Raw genomic sequence first — 24435 nt, 5'->3', positions numbered from 1 at the left:
TCCCTCGTTTACACTAAAGGCTGTTTCACCACCTAGGAGGTATACCATCTATAAATACGGCATTTACAAATCTATAAATAAATAACAAAACACCCTTTTGTTAATACTAGAATTCCCCATAATAAAAATGCCCATCGCTTGCCACTCATCTCAAATGGCTTCTTGTCTTCTAGATTCACGAGTACGTTTCAACCTTACGTTCTATCTGCATGTTTGCTGTTATGCGTGTTGGACTAATGCGTCTCTATTGCCTTGTGTTGAGCTGCTGAGGTCTGTTGATGTGCTGTCGGCTTGGAAAAGCTGCCCTACACATGAGATCTGCTGAAGCAAAAAGCACAGTAGCTTCAAGTCCACCTGCTTTCCCTCGGGACTAGGTTCGGTCTGCCTCCGGGTATCTGGTCTGCGTGTCGTGTGTCTGAGGACCCAGCGAGCTCCTGTTCCCGCCCTGTCACACATTGGACTCTATGAAAGAGCGTTTGGGTTTGATGGGGGGTGCGTGCAGGGCGGGGTTGTCCCGGGTGAGGCTGGGCTGGAGGCTCCGGGGGTCTGGGTACTGCTGCGGGCCAGCCTTCCTGTCTGGGTACTGCTGGCCGTTAGCCAGGCCCCCTCCACCCCCCTGGGGCTTGTCCTGGTACGAGGCCCGCTGGAACTCCCCGGGCCGGTCCAGGGCGGCCATGCCGAAGGTCTCGGGTCTCCCCTCGGAGCCCAGCCCAGGCCAACCCAGCCCGGGTGCTCCCTGCACACGCACAGCCTTATCCTTCACCCCCATGAACGGTCGCGGCTTCAGCTCTGGTTTGGTCTTCACGCTGCTGGCGTGGCGAGGCGCGTCGGGGCCCTGCAGCCCGGGGACGCCCTGCGGCCGTGGGACGCCGCTGTCCGAGAGCGTGCTGCTGCCCGAGCTGGAGCCCCGAGAGGCCCCTTCCCTCCACACCTCCATGGCAACCGGCCCCGCCCCAGGACATGAGCCCTCTGCGGGGGCCCCGGGGTGGGCCGAGAGCCGGTCCATTGCCCTGGAGAGGCTGGAGGAGAAGGCGTTGGGGGAGAAGGGCGAGGAAGAGGGGGAGGAAGGGGAGGGTGGGAGGTGCTCGCTGGAGGTGGAAGGGGGCAGAGGGCTGATGTCAGGGCGCAGGTGTCTGCCAGGCAGAGGGCTGGACGGCCCACACAGAGACATGGGCCGGCCCGCGATCCTGCCCCCTGGCTGCAGGGAGTGGCAGTGCTGTCTGGGCTGGCTGGTCAGGTTGTGGGGCAGCCGGGCGCTGTGTTGGCCTGGCTGGGCCGGAGGGGGGGCCAGGTCCAGGCCCGGGGGGGGGCCGTGGTCCCCCAGGACAGGCTGCAGGGCCCGGCTGTGCCCGTACGGGTTCTGAGGCCACTGATCCGGGTTCCTCCCGCTCCTCACAGGAACCTCCTCCTCCCCCAGCTCTGGAGGGCTCTGTCGGTCTGGGCTCCCCTGACTGTGGAGGGCTGCCTCCCCATCCGAGGGCTGGCGGTGGTGGGGGGGGTCCTGGGTGGTGCTGGGCTGCTGCTGCTGCTGACACTCGTCCTCCACGCGCAGTAGCAGCCGTCTGATCTCCCGGTTGGAGGGACAGAGGCGGGATGCTTCGTTCAGGTCACTGAGAGCTGCAGAGAACTTCCTGAGAGAAGAAAGGAGAGGAGAGACACCACACTCCTCACACATGCTCTAACCACTGAGGGTGTATGTGTGTGTGTGTGTGTCCTGGTGACAGGTCCCTACCTGCTGCTTCTCTTGGCGCGGGCGCGAGCGTAGAAGGCTTCGTAGGACCTAGGTTTCAGCTCCAGGGCCTTGGTAGCAAAGTCCTCCGCGATGCCGAAGTCCTGGTTTTAAACACACAAATGTTTTAACCAGAAAAGAGTCATGAGAATTTTAATGTTCCACAGAAATTTGTATTGGAGAGAAACAATCTCCTCCCACCCAGCTTGCAGTCATTAGCCTCTGTGATGTTAGCAGAGGCACTCATGAATCCAGGCTGAGAGTGTGGAAAGAGCTTCTCCCTGCATTAGCTGACTGGAATGAGTAATCAGCATAACAATAATCATTGCTTAACTGGAGAGTTAAATAGCAGTTATTTGATGCTCACGGTGGAGCACTGCCGTCTTAATGACTTCTCCAGCCAGGCACAGCCCTTATTCCCAGAATAGCCATGTCAATCACATGCCAAAGATTACATCTGGCCCACAACAATAGGGTTTTCGTAACCGTGTCGTATCTCTGTGTGCACACATTTGTGTGTGTATACTTGATTATGTGTGAGTAGCTGTGTGTACACTTACGCCTGTGTGGTACTTGTGTGTGTGTGTACTGTGTGTGTGTACAGTGTGTGTGTGTACCAACCCCCCAGCCAGTATCTAGGCATGCTCCTTCTCGTCTCTGGCAGCTGAATCTATAATGAGCAGCATCATTGTGCTGCTGCCCTTGAGAGTGAGGTCGAGCCAGCAGCTCTGAGCGCATGAGAGTGCTGTAGATTTAATGATGACGTATGAAAGGCCTCTCCTCACAGCTCTCACCTGCTGCACATGACCCGTCCAGATCCCCATACTGCTAGGACGTAGCCCCCAGCAGGAACCAGGGGGAAGAGCTGTGTGAGTGTGTGTGTGAGAGAGTGTGTGTGTGTGTGTGTGTGTGTGTGTGTGTGAGAGAGTGTGTGCCTCTGTGTAAGTGTGTGTGCGAGAGAGAGAGAGTGTGTGTGTGTTTTGATTTATTAGCGAGCAGCTTCGGAGCGAGGGTGACCTTATCGCAGCCTATCAAGCCCTCCATTACTCCTGGCTGAGCGGACCAGAAGATGACATTTTCCATCCCGTCATTCCTCCCTCCACATCAGCAGCGGCTCTGACACACACACACCCCACACACACACCCCACACACACACCCCACACACACACCCCACACACACACCCCACACACACACACCCCAGATCCTGGTGGAGGCACGTACGTTGTTTTTGCGGCTGCAGCGAGACAGGTTGAGGTAGAGGGACACCTTCAGCTCCCTCAGGGAGCGCAGGTCCTCGGCCACGCCCTCCCGGGGGAACCTCCTCAGGGCGTACTGGTACCTCTGCCCCGCCTCCTTCATCCTCCCCTTCTGGAGGGAGGAGGAAAAGAGGAGGGGAGAGGGAGGAGAAGAGATGGGGAGAGAGAAAGACAGAAGAGATTTTGAACAACAGTGGAGATCATGGACTACAGTAGAGGAACAGGACTACAGTAGAGGAACAGGACTACAGTAGAGGAACAGGACTACAGTAGAGGTACAGGACTACAGTACAGGAACAGGACTACAGTAGAGGAACAGGACTACAGTACAGGAACAGGACTACAGTAGAGGTACAGGACTACAGTACAGGAACAGGACTACAGTAGAGGAACAGGACTACAGTACAGGAACAGGACTACAGTACAGGAACAGGACTACAGTAGAGGTACAGGACTACAGTACAGGAACAGGACTACAGTAGAGGTACAGGACTACAGTACAGGAACAGGACTACAGTAGAGGAACAGGACTACAGTACAGGAACAGGACTACAGTAAAGGTACAGGACTACAGAGCTGCAGTACCTTGTACAGCAGGTTGCCTTCTTCCATGAGCTTCTGCAACAGGATGAGGAGGACGTCTGGTTTGGAAGAGGCCATTGCCCAGGTGGCGTGACCTGGAGGACACACACACACATCACTAACCCTAACTAACCCACGTGGCGTGACCTGAAGGGAGAGGGTTGACTGATACAAGGCACACACACACATTACACACACACACACACCACAGACAGTCACACAGACACACTCGCTCATACGTGCAGTCACTCACACACACTTACACAAACACACTGTTGAATCCTGTAGTCATCAACCTAGATAGAGGCATCCTACCTGATCGGTCATGAGGAGCAGTTTTATAGCCTGTCAGGTGTCCAGGAGCAGGGGAGAGAGAGGGAGAGAGAGATAGGGGGAAAGAGGGAGAGAGAGGGAGAGAGAGGGAGAGAGGGGGAAAGAGAGAGGGAGAGAGAGAGGGAGAGAGAGGGGGAGAGAGAGGGGGAGAGAGAGGGAGAGAGAGGGGGAGAGAGAGGGGGAGAGAGACGGGGAGAGAGAGGTGGAGGAACAAGAGGAGGTGTCAGATGAATGTATACATGAGATGTTCAGATGTATCACCATTGTCACAAACAGGTACATGCCTCTGTACCATGAAACTGAGCCAGTCAGACTTCGGACCAGACAGTGTTTCTGCTGCACTGTGTAAACCTGGGAGTTGAGATACTGTTATTATAGTTAAATACAGACCGTTCCTCGACACTGAAACACTGTTAAGAACTACACGCTTCTGATCCTGGGTCTGCTGCTGTGCCTTCATTCAGCACATTCTTATGTCCAAAGCGCAGTACCGATGAGGCACACAGGAAGTCCAGCGGGCTGTACCGATGAGGCACACAGGAAGTCCAGCGGGCTGTACCGATGAGGCACACAGGAAGTCCAGCGGGCTGTACCGATGAGGCACACAGGAAGTCCAGCGGGCTGTACCGATGAGGCACACAGGAAGTCCAGCGAGCTGTACCGATGAGGCACACAGGAAGTCCAGCGGGCTGTACCGATGAGGCACACAGGAAGTCCAGCGAGCTGTACCGATGAGGCACACAGGAAGTCCAGCGGGCTGTACCGATGAGGCACACAGGAAGTCCAGCGAGCTGTACCGATGAGGCACACAGGAAGTCCAGCGGGCTGTACCGATGAGGCACACAGGAAGTCCAGCGGGCTGTACCGATGAGGCACACAGGAAGTCCAGCGAGCTGTACCGATGAGGCACACAGGAAGTCCAGCGGGCTGTACCGATGAGGCACACAGGAAGTCCAGCGGGCTGTACCGATGAGGCACACAGGAAGTCCAGCGGGCTGTACCGATGAGGCACACAGGAAGTCCAGATGACCAGTCCCTTGTTTGTGGTGAACAGATAAATAAAATAAGATGTCAAAGTTTTCCCACCTATTTTGTCTCCCTTCTTCAGCAGTGTGTTGGAGCGCTCAGTCTGCCTGTGAGAGCTGGGCTCGCCCGCCCCCCTCTCCACCAGGTACTGCACCTACAGAGGGCAGAGCATACCAGAGGTTGGCTGAATGAACGTGTGTGTGTGTGTGTGCGCTGACTGACTGACCGTGTGTGTGTGTGTGTGCGCTGACTGACCGTGTGTGTGTGTGCGCCCAGTGCGGCCAGGTCCAGCGGGGAGCGTCCTGTGAGGTCCAGGTGGTTGATGTCAGAGCCGTTCTCCAGCAGCAGCTGAGACACGCCCCTGCGGCCCTTTAGACACGCCCACCCCAGCGCCGACACCCCCTCCTGGTCCACTGAGGACACGGACGCCCCTGGGGACACACACACAGACATGCACGCGCAAGATACTGGTTACTTTTGGAATTACATTAACTGTCACGTTTATAACAAACCAAACTTCAGAACATCAATTCAGAACTAAGCGTGACCCCTCACCCTTGGACAACAGCAGGTCAGCAGTGGTCAGGTGCCCCTCACTGGCTGCCACCATCAGAGGAGTGCGACCCTGTTTGTCCACCGCCTCGATGTTCGCCCCATGCTGCATGAGCAGCTCTGCTACCTGGGGGAGGGGAGAGGGGGAGAGGGGAGAGGGGGGGGCAGAGAGAGACAGATGCAAGAGAGTTACTCTGGTAGTCCAGATTGCGTTGAGCTTTGACAGAGAAGCAGGATGACCTCTGACCTGGGCGTGGCCATGGCGGACGCAGCTGAGGAGAGGGGTCACGCCCCGGTGGCTGGCCTGCTCCACGCTGGCCCCCTGCTCCAGCAGGAACACACAGGTCTGCAGCCTGCCCCGGGCCGATGCCACACCCAGAGCTGGGGGAGAGAGGAGGGGGAGAGAGGAGGGAGAGAGAGGAGGAGGGAGAGAGAGGAGGGGGAGAGAGGAGGGGGAGAGAGGAGGAGGGAGAGAGAGGAGGGGGAGAGAGGAGGGGGAGAGAGGAGGAGGGAGAGAGAGGAGGGAGAGAGAGGGGGGAGAGAGAGGAGGGGGAGAGAGGAGGGGGAGAGAGGAGGGAGAGAGAGGAAGGGGAGAGAGGGGGGGGAGAGAGAGGAGGAGGGAGAGAGAGGAGGGTGGAGAGAGAGGAGGGGGAGAGAGGAGGGAGAGAGAGGAGGGAGAGAGAGAGGACGGGGCGAGAGAGGAGGGGGAGAGTGGGGGGGGAGAGAGGAGGAGGGGGAGAGAGGAGGGGGAGAGAGGGGGGGAGAGAGAGGAGGAGGGGGAGAGAGGAGGGAGAGAGAGGAGGGCAGCTTCTCATTTGCATATGTCAAAAGTACGACAGCTAAGAACATTTAAAAATAAATAACGTGACAGCGATGATGGTTCCGGGCTGTGAAACGAGGAGACATAACTGCCACTCAACTGCTCCTGTACTTTGCCTTGTCATAACATTTGATCACTGGTCTGGAACTAACGTCATGAGCTCAGTCCTTGTCCCCAGCAGGGCCAGGTGTCGGGTTAGACCTGGGACACCTGGCCTCTCCTGTCTCCCCAGAAACACTGGCCAATCAGAGCTGTGTGTTTGAACCACAGCACTGGAACACTCAGCTGGGTGAGCGCATGGAAAACAAAGACACACACACACATAACCACACACATAACCACACACACACACACATATAACCACACACAGACACACATAACCACACACACACACACATAACCACACACACACACACACATAACCACACACACACATAACCACACACAGACAAACACACTTACACACAAACTTTTTGATTATGGGAATTATGAATAATCAATAATAAAGCAACTTTTTTTAAAGATACAGTAATGTTGTGTATTTGTCCTTACGTGATGATGTAAGCACACCCCATGATGATGTAAGCACACCCCATGATGATGTAAGCACACCCCATGATGATGTAAGCACACCCCATGATGATGTAAGCACACCCCATGATGATGTAAGCACACCCCATGATGATGTAAGCACACCCCATGATGATGTAAGCACACCCCGTGATGATGTAAGCACACCCCATGATGATGTAAGCACACCTCGTGATGATGTAAGCACACCCCATGATGATGTAAGCACACCTCGTGATGATGTAAGCACACCCCATGATGATGTAAGCACACCTCGTGATGATGTAAGCACACCCCATGGAACTGGTCTTTCTCCAAATATCTGAACATTGTGGACATCTGAACTGCACCGACAGGAGGTCATGTAGTTAAACTACCCCAGTTGGGGGAGCCGCAAGCACACTTCACACTCTCCTCAGAGACTGCACCCTCTCTAGATGATCCTAGAACACAACCCTTGGCGGCCATTTTGCATCTAATTACACGTGAAGGACAGACCCACACCCACACACAATGTGTCTGTCAGCATAATAACCTGCAGTTAATCACTAACCCTCACTTAACCACTAAAACAGTGATGTCATGCACTCATAGGTTCTGCACAGCTACAATGTTAATACAGTACAGCCCTGCCATGTTACATAGTACTGTCTTAACTGCTCCAAGTAGGGGAGGGGGCCAGATTATTAAAAAAAGAAACATTATGACCTAAACAGTGATTCAAGTCTGGATGTTTGTTTAATTGTCCTACGGGTAGAGGCAATTAACCACAAGAAATTACCTCTGGTTTCACCCATCTCTTCACACATCTAAAAGTCATCAATGAGATTTAATTAAGTTTGTATTCACAGTTGGCTGGTTGGCGCCAAAAGGCATGCACTGGATTAGAGCTTCCCAGCAACAGGAGCCAGTGGAAGCTGGGGTGATTCCATCAGAGGCTGTCAGATGGAGAAGTGTGTGTCTGGGCTCAGATTGTGTTAGGAGAGGAGGGGGAGAGGAGGAGATGAGGAGAGGAGGGGGAGAGGAGGGTGAGAGGAGGAGAGGAGGGGGAGAGGAGGGGGAGAGGGTGAGAGGAGGGTGAGATGACAGGTGGAAGGATATCCTAACTCAATAAGCCAGGTTCACTGCTGCTCTGCACCATAGTAGAATGTAGCCCATCACTTAATGTATTTTTCCCTCCACCATTACTTCTATTATCCACGGACAACTGCATCACGCAGAGATGTAATGGCATAATCTGTATCGCCCACAGACACACTAGCAGACGAGGTGCCATGCTGTGAAGGCTGCTTCAGATCTTGAGGATCATCTTGGCCTGTGTGGCAGGTGATTCCAAATCCACAACATAACTTCTCAAAAACATTCAAGGTTGTTTTCTAATGTGCAGCGCCGTGAAACACTCATTATTTTCATGCCAACTAAAACCTGATTAGGCAGGTATTTCAGTTCCTGCCGTTTCGCAAGGGAGTGAAGGAATCAGAATGGGTTTTATTCGCCATGAAAGTTTGCACAGACAAGGAATTTGCTTTGGCAGGAAGGTGCAAACATTAAACATATAGGAATCTAAAATTTAAATATGAGGACTAACTATACTAAGGGTACATAACTACCAAACTAAGGGTACACAACTTGCAATGGAATTAGATTGAAATAAACTTTACAATAAAAAACTGGGATGGGGCTAAGAAGAAGAGAAGAACAGAGGGAGGGAGGGAGGGAGGGAGGGAGGGAGGGAGGGAGGGAGGGAGGGAGGGAGGGAGGGAGGGAGGGAGGGAGGGAGGGAGGGGAAGGACAGTACCTGTCTCTCTCCAGAGGGAGTCAGCAGCGTCTATCTGCAGGGTCACATTTTCATCCTTCTGCTCCAGCAGGCTCCTCACAACCTGGAGACACAGTGTGTCAGCTGCAGGGACCAGCAGTACAGCCGTGTGTGTGTGTGTGTGTGTGTGAGCCACTGGGACTGTAAAGGTAGGTAAAGTTCTACGAAGCACTTCTATATTATAAATATGTTCGTATATTAAACTAGTCCCATCAAACACACAAACCCAGAAGAACACAGGCTGCCTGCAGCTGTGAGGGTCAGGATGTGTCCTGCTGCTTGTCTGGGAGACGCAAGGGTTCTTCCAGACAAACACAAAGGAACTTCTCAAAAAAAGTGAACATATATATTTAAAACATGGATGTGTGTACATGTGTGGAGGTAGGAGGTGGGTCATACGTGTGTATGTACATGTGTGTGGGAGGTGCGGGAATCATACGTGTGTGTGTCCCATGCTGGAGGCTGCTGTCAGGGCCTGCTGACAGGCCTCCCTCCTCCCAGGGCAGCCCAGGAGGGCGTGGGGGCCCGGGGGGCCGGGGGGGCCGTGGGGGCCCGTGGGCTCGGGCCAGGCCTGTGCCAGGAGGAGGTGGATGATGTCTGGGTGTCCCTTCAGCCCCGCGTGGACCACAGCACACTGGCCCGACTTGTCCACATGGCTCACCTAACACACAGGGGTCAGAGGTCAGGACAGAACATGTTCACTTCCTGGTTTTCATCCTACAGTCACTATTGTCTCTTTAATGGCAGGTGACGCCAGAAAGAAATGCCCATCCTGGACGAACAATAACATTGTATTCTATTCATCTGTTTAAGAGTTGCAAAGCAAACCAATTCTTATCAATCTACCCTCCTCTTTTAACTCTTCCATTTCACAATTTCGTCTATTCTATAACCTATTCTACTATCTATATCTATGAAGACGGTGACCTTTGCCCCCTTCCTGCAGAGCAGGCTGACCAGTCCCGGGTGTCCGGCTGCCGCCGCCAGGCAGAGAGGGGTCATCCCCGTGTCGCTGGCCGCGTCCACGGCCGCGCCCATCTCCAGCAGAAGCCCCGCCTCCTCTGTGTGGCCCAGGTGGGCGTGCACCCCCAGCACCGGGGCTCGACCAATCACCTCCGTGCGCCAGGTGACGCTGGCCCCGCCCATTATGAGCAGACGGCTCACCTGCGGACGAACAAGAGTGTCAGGGAGAGAGGGGGTGTGGGTGTGTGTGTGTGCTTGGAAGTGTGTGTGCATGCGTGTGTGTGTGACCTTGACGTTGGGGGTGTACAGGTTCCTGAGGGAGCCCAAAGCGGCAGACAGGTTGTCTGTGCTGCAGCTCACCCACAGAGCCTGCAGCACACTGGAGGAGACCCCTGTCCTCTTACTTTGGCCCTGGGGACACAACCACAGCGTCAGGGGTCAGAGGGCAGGGGTTAAAGGTCAGGTTCAGGCACTGTGACCTAGGCAGACAGTGACTGCAGATCAAATAGACCCAGGAGCCGAGTGCAACAGCTGGGCGTAAAAAAGTTGGTCTTAACTCCTACGTCGATCTTAGTTACGTCCGACTTTGTGATTTGAATTTACACCGAGTGCACCAAGCTTGACAGGCCACGGTCGTAGCTACGCCTGGTTTTAAGATGCGCGTCCTTGTGAAAATGCGAAAGCGTCGATCGTTGCCAAGCAACACATTTAAGAGCCACTTAGCTAGCCTATCTCCCTTCAAAACAAGCCATGGATTTAAAAAAGAAAGAAAAGGAAAATAAATTTTACTGATAGAGAAATTAGAAAACTTCTAGAGTTGTTTACTCAGAATAGAAGCATGCTCACAGGGAAATAGGCCATATGTTGCCTATAAACAAGACGCGCTGCATGTGCGATCAAACTGTTGTACATTATAATTACCATGGATATTAGTCCGATTTTCAAACTTACGCCTGCTCCCCACTAGGTGTAAAATGTACACCCAGGTGCAGCACATAAAGGGCTTCAGTCTAACTGGTGCACTAGTCGTAACTTTAAGTTAGTCGTAACTTTCAGTTCTACGTCGGACGTAGCGTTACACCCAGGCGTACGCCCAGCTGGTGCACTCGGCTCCAGGTGTATGTTGCCTAGGATAAAAGTCTGCTAAACTAAACTACATCTTTATCAAGGCCTGGGTTTGAGAGTGACGGGAGGAGCAGCGGAGCACCTTAAATATGTATGGTGAGGTGAGGTATGGTGTGGTGTGGTGTTGTATGGTGAGGTATGGTATGGTATGGTGTGGTGTGGTGTTGTATGGTGAGGTATGGTATGGTATGGTATGGTATGGTATGGTGTGGTGTGGTGTGGTGTGGTATGGTGTGGTGAGGTGTGGTGTGGTGTGGTGAGGTGTGGTGTTGTATGGTGAGGTATGGTGTGGTGTGGTGAGGTGTGGTGTGGTGTGGTGTTGTATGGTATGGTGTGGTGTGGTGAGGTGAGGTGAGGTGTGGTGTGGTGTGGTGTGGTGAGGTGTGGTGTTGTATGGTGTGGTGTGGTATGGTGTGGTGTGGTATGATGTGGTGTGGTATGGTGAGGTATGGTGTGGTGTGGTGAGGTGTGGTGAGGTGTGGTATGGTGTGGTGTGGTATGGTATGGTGTGGTATGGTGTGGTGTTGTATGGTGTGGTGTGGTGTGGTGTTGTATAGTGTGGTGTGGTGTGGTGTGGTATGGTATGGTGTGGTATGGTGTGGTGTTGTATGGTGTGGTGAGGTATGGTGTGGTGTGGTATGGTGTGGTGTGGTGAGGTATGGTGTGGTATGGTGTGGTGAGGTGTGGTATGGTGTGGTATGGTATGGTGTGGTGTGGTATGGTGAGGTATGGTGTGGTGTGGTGAGGTGTGGTATGGTGTGGTATGGTGTGGTGTGGTGTGGTATGGTGTGGTGTTGTATGGTGTGGTGTGGTGTGGTATGGTATGGTGTGGTGTGGTATGGTGTGGTGTTGTATGGTGTGGTGTGGTGTGGTGTGGTGTGGTATGGTGTGGTGAGGTGTGGTGTGGTATGGTGTGGTGAGGTGTGGTGTGGTATGGTGTGGTGTGGTATGGTGTGGTGTGGTGTGGTGAGGTGTGGTGTGGTATGGTGTGGTGTGGTGTGGTGTGGTGAGGTGTGGTGTGGTGTGGTATGGTGTGGTGAGGTGTGGTGTGGTATGGTGTGGTATGGTGTGGTGTGGTGTGGTCCAGTACCTTGAATATGTGAGCTTTGAGGATGTGGTGTCCCAGCTCCACGGTCTGCTGCCGGTTCAGCTTCCCCTCCTGCCTGGAGAGCATGAAGGCCAAGAGGGCGTGGCCACTCCTGAGGGGCAAACACCAAGCAGCGCGGTTAGCAGCCGTACACACGGCCTGGGGCAGAGCTTAGTGGTTAGAGAGTTTGAACAGAAATCTAGAGGTGGCAGTTTTCCTCTCTGCTCTCTGTTAGGACCGTCTGCAGGGTGAATACAGCTTCATTCAAACGCTGTTTTCACCGTGAGGACTGTTGACACAGTAACAAGCGAGAAATGCTTTTCTAACACTCAACCATCAGCATAATTATAGTCATCATCATTATCGTGTAGTTCTGGCTGGTAATTCACTTCAATTTAACCACCAGAATTCCCCTCTCTCATCCTCCCCCCCCTAACAGGAACTGACCGGGGGTCACACAGGAAGTCGGTGCTCTCTCCATCAGCCCTCCAGACCAGCCACTCCCTGAAGGAGGGGTGGAACATCATGCGAGTGCCGTCTCTGCGCTTCACCTGCAACCAGGAAGCAAACACGTTCTACCTGGGTGACCTGTGTACAACGTGTGTGTGTGTGTTTGTATGTAACAGAGGTTAGAACGCTGTCTTGTCTCAGGAGCCCCCAGGGTCCCCCTCTCCTCCTGCCCCCTCTCCTCCTCCCCCCTCTGCCTCTCCCCCCTCTCCTCCTCCACCCCTCCCCTCCTCCCCCCTCTCCTCCCCCCCCTCTCCTCCTCCCCCCTCTCCTCCTGCCCCCTCTCCTCCTGCCCCCTCTCCTCCCCCCCTTCCCCCTCTCCCCCTCTCCTCCTCCCCCCTCTCCCCTCTCCTCCTCCCCCCTCTCCCCCTCCCCCCTCTCCTCCTCCCCCTCTCCCCCCTTTCCTCCTCCCCCCACAGACGTCTCACCAGGAAGGGAGCGAGGCTCTCCAGGCGCAGCAGGAAGTCCTCCCAGGCCATCTCCCCGCGGATGTACCCCGCGTTCAGCGCCCGGAACAGCTGCTCCTCCGTCAGCGGGTGCAGCGAGGCCAGGACCAGGTTGAGCACGGGCAGAGCTCGCTCCAAGTCCTGCGCCCCGGGGAAGCTGGCGTGGCACAGCAGCAGGAACACCTCCGCCAGCGACACGGGCACCACCATGTAGTTTCCCCCCCTGATGACCAGGTGAGCGTGGTGGAAGAGGTCAAGGGTGCAGCGCAGGTACAGCATGCTGCCCTGGCTGCGCGTGGCTAGGTGGCTGCTGAACTTGCTGAGGAGGAGTGGGTCGGGGGCGGAGCCACTAGGCGCCGTCACATTGGCGGCGACCTCAGGGCTGGCGCTGACACGGAGCTGGATGTAGTCACCGAGGTCGGCGCCGATCTCACTGCTGTCTGAGAAGTCATCCAGGGAGATCCTGGGGAAGGGAAGGGGGGAGGCTAGCTCCTGGGGGGGAGAGGAAGGGTAAAGAGGAGAGGGAGGGGGAGGAGGAGAGGGAGGGGGAGGAGGAGAGGGAGGGAGAGGGGGAGGAGGAGGGAGAGGAGAAGAGGGGGGGAGGAGGAGAGGGAGGGAGGGAGGGAGAGGAGGAGAGGAAGGGGGAGGAGGAGAGGGAGGGAGAGGGGGAGGAGGAGGGAGAGGAGAAGAGGGGGGGAGGAGGAGAGGGAGGGGGAGGAGGAGAGGGAGGGAGAGGGGGAGGAGGAGGGAGAGGAGAAGAGGGGGGGAGGAGGAGAGGGAGGGGGAGGAGGAGAGGGAGGGAGGGAGAGGACGAGAGGAAGGGGGAGGAGAGGGAGGGAGAGGAGGACAGGGAGGGGGAGGAGGAGAAGGAGGGAGAGGAGGAGAGGGGGGGAGGAGGAGAGGGAGGGAGAGGAGGAGAGGGAGGGGGAGGAGGAGAAGGAGGGAGAGGAGGAGAGGGGGGGGGAGGAGGAGAGGGAGGGGGGGAGAGGAGGAGAGGGGGGGAGGTGGAGTGGAGGCAGGAGAGGGAGGGGGAGGAGGAGAGGGAGGGAGAGGAGGAGAGGGGGGGAGAGGAGGAGAGGGAGAGGAGGAGAGGAGGAGAGGGGGGAGAGGAGGAGAAGGAGGGAGAGGAGGAGAGGGGGGGGGAGGAGGAGAGGGAGGGAGAGGAGGAGAGGGGGGGAGGTGGAGTGGAGGCAGGAGAGGGAGGGGGAGGAGGAGAGGGAGGGGAGGAGGTGGAGTGGAGGCAGGAGAGGGGGGGAGAAAAGAGACCGGAACAACAGAAATATATAAAAACATAAATCTAAATAAACCACTGGCCCTCAGACCAGGAAGTCTCCCTCCATGCTACACAGGAAGTAGAAGCCCTGACTGGGGGAAGTGATTGGTGGAGCAGGAGAGGACCAGAGCTGGGTGTGATGACTCGTCAGAGCTACTGTACAGTGACTCTCCTCTGAGATCATCACTTCCACAGACGAACGCAGGATGACACATTTGGGCTGAGAGAAGCGTGTTCCAGTGAGTGGGATGATGTGGAAACCAAGCTACAGGAGTTAGTTTGGCTTGTTGAGTGCGGATGATTTTTACAATAAATCTTTATATCATGTTTATGTTATCATTTCCTCAAAGTAACAAATGACAAATGCTGGTAGGCTGGCTGGTAGGCTGGTTGCAGACAGACAGGCAGACACACAGACAGACAGACAGACAGACATGCAGACAGGCAGACAGGCAGGCAGACAGACAGGCAGGCAGACAGACAGGCAGACACGCAGAGAGGCAGACAGGCAGACAGACAGACAGGCAGACAGACAGACAGGCAGACAGACAGGCAGGCAGGCAGGCAGGCAGGCAGACAGGCAGACACGCAGACAGGCAGACAGGCAGGCAGACACACAGACAGACAGACATGCAGACAGGCAGACAGACAGACATGCAGACAGGCAGACAGACAGGCAGGCAGACAGGCAGACACGCAGACAGGCAGACAGGCAGGCAGACACACAGACAGACAGACATGCAGACAGGCAGACAGACAGACATGCAGACAGGCAGACAGACAGGCAGGCAGACAGACAGGCAGACACGCAGACAGGCAGGCAGGCAGACAGACAGGCAGACACGCAGACAGGCAGACAGGCAGGCAGACACGCAGACAGGCAGACAGGCAGGCAGGCAGACACGCAGACAGGCAGGCAGGCAGACAGACAGACATGCAGACAGACAGGCAGACAGGCAGACAGGCAGGCAGGCAGGCAGGCAGACAGGCAGACAGCAGCAGCAGTGTTGGAGTGCTGGCTGAGAGGGGCTGATACGCTGAGTGGTGGTGGACCTCCATGAGGAAAAGACAACATGCTGATGTCCTAACAGGCCTGGACTCCCGCCCAGATCTCAGTCATCTGGACTGTTTCTGAGTGTCAGCAGAGATAATATGGGTGACAAGCGACAAGAAAAAGAGAGGAAGTCAAAAATTTGGATTTCTCCAAATATCTGATCACAATCCTCTTTGTGTGGAGAACTGAGATATGGCCTCTGTCTAACATTTTACATTAGAAGAAGAATATATTATAACATATAACTTTTTGAACAGCCCCTTCCCCACACACACACACACACACACACACTCTCTCTCGTGCAGCTGTGGTGTGTGCTGTGTTCCGTACCAGGTGTCCGGTCCTGACGGTGACCACCAGCTTGAGCCAGGACGGGAGCTTGGGGAGGATCTTGGTGAGGAAGGAGGAGATGGTGTCGCCGTAGTCCGGCTTGTGGAACTCTGCCTCGTTCAGCCCGTCCACCAACACAACCAAGTCCTCTTCTGGAAGTGTCCTTGCTGCTCAGGGGTGGGGGGGTGAGAAGAACAGATTCTGAACTGTAAACAACCCTTATAATGCCTCAAAATAATTCTGCTTAAATTTTGAGGTGATTCAGTTTACATTGGTATACGATTTGACCCCTTTTAAGCAAGACAGTTACGAAAAGCTGCTGGATTAAAAAGCACTGTGGGAAACCTTTCACAGTCACACACTGCAACACCCAGGTCTGCTGTGGTACCTAACTAGCGTCGGCTACCAAACACAGATTGGTCTGAACTACTTTTCCCCCATCATCCTCTAGAACACTTTGTGTCTGATGAGGGACTTCACAGCAGGCTCCTCCTGGGAGAACACTGGCTTCTCTTCCAGGATGTGGATGAGAACAACCGCTACCCCTGACAGGACCTGAGATGAGGGGGTTGAGGTGTATCGCGCCCCACTCCCCCCTCCCCCCCCCCTCTTTCCCCAGGCTGAATACGAGCCGTTCTGCCCCAGCACCTCCTCATCTCCTCTCTAACCCCCCGGAGGCGCAGAATGCGGGGCTCAGGTGAGATGGATGGCACTCGAGCCTCCTGACTAACAGACAGGGGATCTTTACTGTGACGAGCAGGAGCAGAAACCAAGCAGCCATTCCCGACCTTTTCCACTTTGCTGCTCCCTTGCATAGCTCAAATATTTTTGCGGCCGCCCAACACATCCGTTCACTAAATTCGCGCTAATCACACATGTTTCTCAACACCACGGGAGCAAAACAGTTCGCTTTCACAGCAAAAAAAAATTAAGCGAGAAGACAAAGTGTTCATCAGCGCCACAGTAAGCACACATTGTAAACAGAGGTAACCTGTAACTACCACAGCCAGGCCAGTTTAGAACTGCCGGTGAAGTTAGAAACTTGACTTTTAATAACCAGAACAGGTTGTTAACACTTAGGTATTGCTCTCTTATTAACCCTACACTCAAGAATAATCAGCTTCTCAATTTTTTCCATCAACTGATAACAGGTCGCCCTCTCGGAGATCTCTCCCGTTTCCAGATTTTTGGTAGAAACTGAGACATTATAGTACCCATAGGAAACACATATGACAGACCAATTATTTGTGTGAGTTAACATTAACGACTAGCAAGCAAGCAGACAGAGTACATTATAATGTAGCTAAAAATTGTTAGCAGGCCTAGCTAACGTTACTGCTCAAATCCTAGAAAGCTAGAGCTAGCCTGGCAAGCTACTTTTACCGTGTGAGTTAGATATGTCTTACCTTCGTAATTGTCGATGTAGCTCGAAACGTAGCCTACAATTTGAACCCCTTTTCCCTTTTGCTTGAAGGGCAGCAACATAAACTCCTATGTACATCTTGATTGTCATTTTGGGAAGACAGCCCGAACTCCTCGTAAAAACAGGCATTTTGTGTTTGAAAACTAAAGTAACCGTAGTGGATTGAAGTGGTCGTATAGTTAAGGCGAAAATGTCAGTTGGTCTTTCATCAATGTGCCAAGCGTAACTATTGGAGGGGATGCTTTTCTCTCATGTACGCTGACAATATCTCTATTATATCTACTGATGTAGATCATGTACGCTGACAATATCTCTATTATATCTACTGATGTAGATCATGTACGCTGACAATATCTCTATTATATCTACTGATGTAGATCATGTACGCTGACAATATCTCTATTATATCTTCTGATGTAGATCATGTACGCTGACAATATCTCTATTATATCTACTGATGTAGATCATGTACGCTGACAATATCTCTATTATATCTACTGATGTAGATCATGTACACTGACAATATCTCTATTATATCTACTATGAAGATTTTCTATTTCTCCCCTATGAGAGTTCTGTATGTTTTCTTGTCAATAATAAAAAATTAAGTTACTATTGCGGCTTTGGTCATGATGAATCAAAGGCAACATTTCTTTGAAATTAGTAAATGAGTAAGAATTTTTATAATAATTTACCAACAGTATATATAAATATTTTTATGTTTATTCATTTTTCATACTTTAGTTCTCACTGGTTTGTCGGCCCACCTGTATTACCCTGGCAGAAAGTGTGAACCCAGCGAGGTGGTGGTCAGGTGAGCTACCTTGTCGCAGGCTGGTGAGGGGCTCTAGCACGCCCCTCCTGAAGGCACTGAGGGGGTCCTGGACGCAGGAGCGCAGACTGAGCGCGCTCTGCAGCAGGGGCTCTCTCACCAGCAGCTCCCTGTAGGGCGCCAGCTGAGGACATCTGGCCAGCAGGGCGGCGACGCTGTGCACAAACTCAGGCACCAGGCAGGTGTAGGTGTTGTCCGCCTGGCAGAAGTGATACGCCACCACCTGGAGGGGGTGACAAGGGGGGAGAGAGACAAAGAGAGACAGTAAGAGGCAGAGGGACAGAGAAAGACAGAGGCAAATGAGAGAGGGACAGAATGAGAGAGAGGAAGAGAGGGAGAGAGAGGGAGAGAGAGGGAGAAAGAGAGCACAAGAGAAGACAAAGTACACAGTTGAGGCGAGTGGGGGGCTTGATGTTGTACCCTCCCAGATGTGATGAGTCACTCATCAGTCACCTCAGGGAACCTTCCTAGAGCCCTGTTGACACACACACGACTGAGACTCCGGAAATCGGTGTCAGAATGGCAGACGGTTAATCTAACGGGCGTGAAGAAGAGACACTTGACGGACAGGACTAAACGACGAGGCGGAGAAGGCAAACACAACTCAAGGTCTAAGAGCGTCTGCTAAAATGACTAAAAATGACTAAATGACTAAATGTCTCTGGGAGAGAGGCCAGGGAGAACGAGAGTTGACTTGAGACTTTCCAGCTTCACGTCGTGTCTGATCCTCCCAGCATCATCTCTACGGAGAACAGAAAACCATAAAAACATCCCTAAAAACGTCTCTGGTTTTATGTTTTTTGAATCAGGCAAGTTGATGGATTTGTTTCAAAGGCCGACCTCTTCTGTTTCAGACAATTTATCTGTTTTAGATTGACCTGCTCAGTGGAGATCTCCCGCACCAATACCCTGAGCCCACCAGTGTTGCCGTGGAAACATTTATTCAGGTCAAGACTCGATTTCATGTGTGAGCCTTGAGGATCAGGAAGTAAACATCAGCCACTCAGGGAAGAGCGACAGCTGGCAGTAAGGTGCTGTTATAGACCTCACACTCCGTTAGGTTCAACAACACCCCGGGTGTTTTATATCAAGGTTGAGATAACCACAATTTCATGGGACCTGCGTTGCCTATAGCAACTGAACCGTGAAATAACCAAAAGCTAAACGATAGCCTGCCATCGCTCCTTAAAACTAATTAAACATGCAAATTACCAACTTATTGCATGATTAGAAAATGTCTGGAATGTAGCTCAAGTCGACAACCAACTACATTCACAGATCCAGGATCTGTTGGCGCTCTGTCACAGGCGTCATGGCAACGCGTGTCTGGGTTGCTCCTTGCCTCATTAAACCCGCACCGGGATTCGAACCGGGATCCTCTGACTGGGTCCGCACAGCTCTCAAACAGCTCTATCAAGCTACGCCACTGACCAGCTAGCACACCTCTCAAACAGCTCTATCAAGCTACGCCACTGACCAGCTAGCTGGTCACAAGCGCGTGGGACGTTATTTATGCTGAGGAGCGAGTTATACTTGGTCAGACCAAAATAAAAACTTTTCTGTAAAAATTCAGAAAATGTGATTTACTAAGGAAGACATCCAGACTGCTTGCTACAGACAAAGATTACAAATCAGGCACCCACGCACACACACTGTACTCAAATCCTTCCTACACCACTGTAAGAAATCAATCATTATATGAACCTAAATAGAAACATAGAAGTAAATGCACACCAAAGCCCAGAGGTCATCTGAGATTCAAGAGACATTCATTAGTATTCACCACACAGAGGCATGGTGGTGAGTGTGGTGTGTGTTCCTGTGTGTGTGTGTGTGTGTGTGTGTGTGTGTGTGTGAAGACCAACAGGGTACACTGTACCTTGGCAGCCAGGCGTTTGACAGCCTCCTCTCTGTGTCTGTCTGTCTCAGGAGATCCAGGGCAGGGCTGGGGGGGCGGGGGGTGCTGGGGGGGCGGGGGGGCTGTGGCGGGAGGGCTGGGGGGAGGGGGCTGCTTGGACCCCCCCTCTGCCTCCCTGTCCCCACCTACAGACAACAAGACACTGTTACAGCCCTGCCGATGGCAGGCAACTGTCGTGTTGTTCACAGTGCTGTTACTAACAGTCCTGTCAGCGCTACAACGCTCCTTTAATTGAACTAGGGAACCAAGGAGAGTTGCACTCAGTGTAGCGACAGGTTCACCTCTGCCGGGGCTCCGAGGGTTGCCGTGGCAGCTCAGGGTCACCAGGCGCCAGATGGCCGCTGTTTTGCCGAAACCTACGTTGCCCATGACAACGGCCCCGCCCCCCTCGCCGGCCTCGCTCTTCCCCAAGACCTCCTCCAGCCGCAGGAACAGCCAATCACGGCCCACGAAGGAGGAGTCAGCGGCCAGGCCGGGAACCTCGAACAGAAGAGGCTTCAGCATGATGTCTGGGGGTCGGAACAGGGCCAACCTCCCTGAGGAGAGAGAGAGAGGTAAGTTCCCTGAGGAGAGAGAGAGAGAGAGGTAAACTCTGAGGAGAGAGAGAGGTAAACTCCCTGAGGAGAGAGAGAGTTAAACTCCTTGAGGAGAGAAAGAGAGGTAAACTCCCTGAGGAGAGAGAGAGAGAGAGGTAAACTCCTTGAGGAGAGAGAGAGAGGTAAACTCCCTGAGGAGAGAGAGAGAGGTAAACTCCTTGAGGAGAGAGAGAGAGCTTGATAAAGTGAGTAAGTTCAGTGGCACTGTCAGTATGAATACAAGCTGAAAGCTTTGGGACGCTACCATTTCGTCCTAAACCTGACAGACCGATCTGTTCCTGGAGCTGCTACCTTTAGAGTCGTGTGCTCCAGGGCTGGGCCGGGAGCAGCGCACCGAGGATCTCTGAGACACGCTCCTCTGATCGGGCAGACACACCAGCTCCTCCAGCCTGGTGCAACTGGTCGCTGGGGAGGAGGAGATAGAGGGAGAGAGAAAGAGAGATGAGAGAGAGAGAGAGAGAGAGGGAGAGAGGGAGAGATATGAGAGAGGGAGAGAGAGAGAGAGAGAGAGAGAGAGAGAGGGAGAGAGAGAGATGAGAGAGAGAGAGAGAGAGGGAGAGAGAGAGGGAGAGATATGAGAGACGGAGAGAGAGAGAGAGAGAGAGAGAGAGAGAGAGAGAGGGAGAGAGAGAGAGAGAGAAAGAGATATGAGAGAGAGAGATAGAGAGAGAGTGAGAGAGAAAGAGAGATGAGAGAGGGAAATAGAGGGACAGAGAGTGAGAGGGAGAGTGAGGGAGACAGAGAGAGAGGGAGATAGAGGGGAAGAGGGAGAGAGAAAGAGAGATGAGAAGTGGAATAAAGGAGGAAGACATGAACATGCCCTCTATGGCCAAGTAACCATGGTGATGAAACACTCTTCTCCATCAGATCAATCTAACAGTGTCAGTCCATTCTGTATCAAAATAACAGATATGTTCAACAAGTCTTTCCCGCAGGAAAGATCAAAAGAGACTATCAACAGAAATGAAGGCATAATTAAATATAATAGAAATACAGCGTCCATATGCCCTGCTAGAAATATGATTTGGCAAAAGATAATTTCACGTATGCTGTATCCGTGGATATGACAAATTAAGTATTCAGAACATGAAAACAAGATTACACACTCCAGTCTGTAAACACCCAGATGAATCCCCACAGTGAGCCGGCCAGGAACTTGATTGCTTCCACAAACTGCTTCCACCATGATAATCTCAGTAAACGATATACGTCCCTAACCAGAAGTTAGCAACCTCCACAGTCACCCGCACATGAATCTGCTCTGGACAAACATGCACACACACACCAACACACACACACATATTAAAAGAGAAAACGTTCATGCACAAGAGAGAAACCTGACGGATGGAAGAGAGAGAGAGAGCAAGAGAGAGAGGGGGCAAGAGAGAGAGGGGGCAAGAGAGAGAGGGGGCAAGAGAGAGAGAGAGCAAGAGAGAGAGGGGGCAAGAGAGAGAGGGGGTAAGAGAGAGACAATGAATAGAAACAGCCTTCAGAAGAAAGAGAGAGGAGAAAGAGAGAGGAGAAAGAGAGAGCAAACAAGACAACAAGTGAGGGTTTGGACTCACCTTTTGTTTTACAGGAGAAGAGGGGAGGTGAGAGATACAGAGAGAAGGGGGGGGAGAGGAGAGAGATGGGGAGAGAGGGACAGAGAGAGAGAAAGAGAGAGAGGGAGGGAGAGAGAGGGAGATGAGAGGGAGGGGGTGAGAGGGAGAGAGAGAGAGGGGTGAAAGAGAGGGAGAGAGGGGGGATGAGAGGGAGAGAGAGAGAGAAGGAGAGAGGGAGAGAGAGAGAGAGGGTTGAGAGAGACAGAGGGGTGAAAAAAGGGTTGAGCTCATCAGAACATCAGTCATCTGAGAGCTGAAGGAAATGACTCTTTTCCTTTCCTCTATTCCAGAGGTGGCACACATACAGTTCCATCAACACAGACACACTTCACCCTGACAGGCGAACACCTGAGAATACCTTGGCCGACTCCACAGCTGGAGTTCTGCAGGGCTGTCCTGCTGACGACATGTTCCAACACTTACCCACAGGTCACGTGACCCACAGGTCACGAATCAATAAGGTGGTACTTAAGTCATATTTTCACATGAATTAAATTTAATTTTAGTAAATTATCAAAAGAATAGTACTCAATTAGAATATAGCCACCACCAGGAAGCAATTTGTTGGTGCGGTCTGAATGCGTTGAGTGATGCTTTAGTACGAGGTACAGTGTTTGAGTCAGGTGATACACTGTGCCTCTCAACATGATATCCCCATGTACTCAGTGACATTAACCTTTCTAGCACATAGGTTTCATTTTGAGCTACATATTCTCTTTAGCAAAAAAGACAAATTGATTTCAATGCCAGTGTGGGACAACAGCCCTGGATAGAGTGTTACCCCGAGAACTAGCAGGTCTTAAATGGCATCATCGCCACACACCACAACCCGACAGGCAGAAGAGAAACATGGAGATATTCTCTACTGTACACACCAGCTCTCCTCATCACACACAGCAGCTCTCAGAAGCAACACTATCCCAAAACACTCTCTCTCTCCCTCTCTCTTTCTCTCGCCTCTCCCCCTCCTCTCTCTCTCTCTCTCTGGTAGCTCTGACTGGAAGTGTGAGGCATGAGGACGTATATTTAGTTGCTGTCATGATGAAAGCGTCTCTGAGGCAGTCAGCCGTCTGAGCTGCTCCTCTGGGAAGACGCTCTCTCAGCTCCACAACAGGACACATCAAGGAAGGAAATAGAGGCTCTTGTTCCTTGTTTGAGTGGTGTGTGTTGTGGTGCTTGTGAATGTGTTGTGTGTGTGTGTTAGTGACTGTGTGTTGGGGTGTTTGGATGTGTGTGTGTCTCTAAGTGAGTGTGTGTTTTGTGTTTGTATGTGTGTGTGTGTGTGTGGGGGGGGTTTGGGAGTAGGGGAACAGATGTACGTTGACAACTAGAGGCTCTCTAACTACGTATCCCTCCACCAGGGTGGTGAGGAGACAGACGTATCCTTCCATGTCTTGTCACAGAGACCAGTGGGAACAGAAGCCTCATCACTCCCACATCATCCACATCACAGAGCCACATTCCATATCATACACTGGACTATATAACACTGTAGCTGACATGTTAGTGCTCACTGTGTCTGCTAGCAGAGATGTGGTTACTTTACACTGTGTCTGCTAGCAGAGATGTGGTTACTTTACACTGTGTCTGCTAGCAGAGATGTGGTTACTTTACACTGTGTCTGCTAGCAGAGATGTGGTTACTTTACACTGTGCCTGCTAGCAGAGATGTGGTTACTTTACACTGTGTCTGCTAGCAGAGATGTGGTTACTTTACACTGTGTCTGCTAGCAGAGATGTGGTTACTTTACACTGTGTCTGCTAGCAGAGATGTGGTTACTTTACACTGTGCCTGCTAGCAGAGATGTGGTTACTTTACACTGTGTCTGCTAGCAGAGATGTGGTTACTTTACACTGTGTCTGCTAGCAGAGATGTGGTTACTTTACACTGTGTCTGCTAGCAGAGATGTGGTTACTTTACACTGTGTCTGCTAGCAGAGATGTGGTTACTTTACACTGTGTCTGCTAGCAGAGATGTGGTTACTTTACACTGTGTCTGCTAGCAGAGATGTGGTTACTTTACACTGTGTCTGCTAGCAGAGATGTGGTTACTTTACACTGTGTCTGCTAGCAGAGATGTGGTTACTTTACACTGTGTCTGCTAGCAGAGATGTGGTTACTTTACACTGTGTCTGCTAGCAGAGATGTGGTTACTTTACACTGTGTCTGCTAGCAGAGATGTGGTTACTTTACACTGTGTCTGCTAGCAGAGATGTGGTTACTTTACACTGTGTCTGCTAGCAGAGATGTGGTTACTTTACACTGTGTCTGCTAGCAGAGATGTGGTTACTTTACACTGTGTCTGCTAGCAGAGATGTGGTTACTTTACACTGTGTCTGCTAGCAGAGATGTGGTTACTTTACACTGTGTCTGCTAGCAGAGATGTGGTTACTTTACACTGTGTCTGCTAGCAGAGATGTGGTTACTTTACACTGTGTCTGCTAGCAGAGATGTGGTTACTTTACACTGTGTCTGCTAGCAGAGATGTGGTTACTTTACACTGTGTCTGCTAGCAGAGATGTGGTTACTTTACACTGTGTCTGCTAGCAGAGATGTGGTTACTTTACACTGTGTCTGCTAGCAGAGATGTGG

General features: G+C 52.4%; 1 protein-coding gene across 3 annotated transcripts in view; it reads right to left on the bottom strand.

Moving 5' to 3' along the window:
• Nucleotides 1-105: 105 nt before the first annotated feature.
• LOC134007714 (protein TANC1-like) overlaps nucleotides 106-24435 on the bottom strand; it is a 35077-nt gene continuing 10747 nt past the window's right edge. For 2 of the 3 annotated variants that reach the window (XM_062447348.1, XM_062447346.1), the window contains exons 8-27: nucleotides 20532-20645; nucleotides 19926-20180; nucleotides 19606-19769; nucleotides 17718-17949; nucleotides 15472-15638; nucleotides 12797-13306; nucleotides 12309-12412; nucleotides 11865-11973; nucleotides 9614-10060; nucleotides 9126-9347; nucleotides 8669-8750; nucleotides 5728-5861; nucleotides 5484-5607; nucleotides 5184-5359; nucleotides 4989-5082; nucleotides 3885-3914; nucleotides 3573-3664; nucleotides 2953-3099; nucleotides 1733-1833; nucleotides 106-1631 (exon numbers count right to left, since the gene is read on the bottom strand). In XM_062447348.1, coding sequence (XP_062303332.1) covers nucleotides 449-1631; nucleotides 1733-1833; nucleotides 2953-3099; nucleotides 3573-3664; nucleotides 3885-3914; nucleotides 4989-5082; nucleotides 5184-5359; nucleotides 5484-5607; nucleotides 5728-5861; nucleotides 8669-8750; nucleotides 9126-9347; nucleotides 9614-10060; nucleotides 11865-11973; nucleotides 12309-12412; nucleotides 12797-13306; nucleotides 15472-15638; nucleotides 17718-17949; nucleotides 19606-19769; nucleotides 19926-20180; nucleotides 20532-20645 — 4487 coding nt within the window. In that variant the 3' untranslated portion in view covers nucleotides 106-448. The remainder of the gene's footprint in view (nucleotides 1632-1732; nucleotides 1834-2952; nucleotides 3100-3572; nucleotides 3665-3884; nucleotides 3915-4988; nucleotides 5083-5183; nucleotides 5360-5483; nucleotides 5608-5727; nucleotides 5862-8668; nucleotides 8751-9125; nucleotides 9348-9613; nucleotides 10061-11864; nucleotides 11974-12308; nucleotides 12413-12796; nucleotides 13307-15471; nucleotides 15639-17717; nucleotides 17950-19605; nucleotides 19770-19925; nucleotides 20181-20531; nucleotides 20646-24435) is intronic. The other variant, XM_062447347.1, reaches the window with a different exon arrangement.

The sequence above is a fragment of the Osmerus eperlanus genome, chromosome 21 (assembly GCF_963692335.1).
Source record: "Osmerus eperlanus chromosome 21, fOsmEpe2.1, whole genome shotgun sequence".
Taxonomy (NCBI): domain Eukaryota; kingdom Metazoa; phylum Chordata; class Actinopteri; order Osmeriformes; family Osmeridae; genus Osmerus; species Osmerus eperlanus.
The sequence above is the reverse complement of the archived record's forward strand: the minus strand, read 5'-3'. Positions and strand labels throughout refer to the sequence as shown.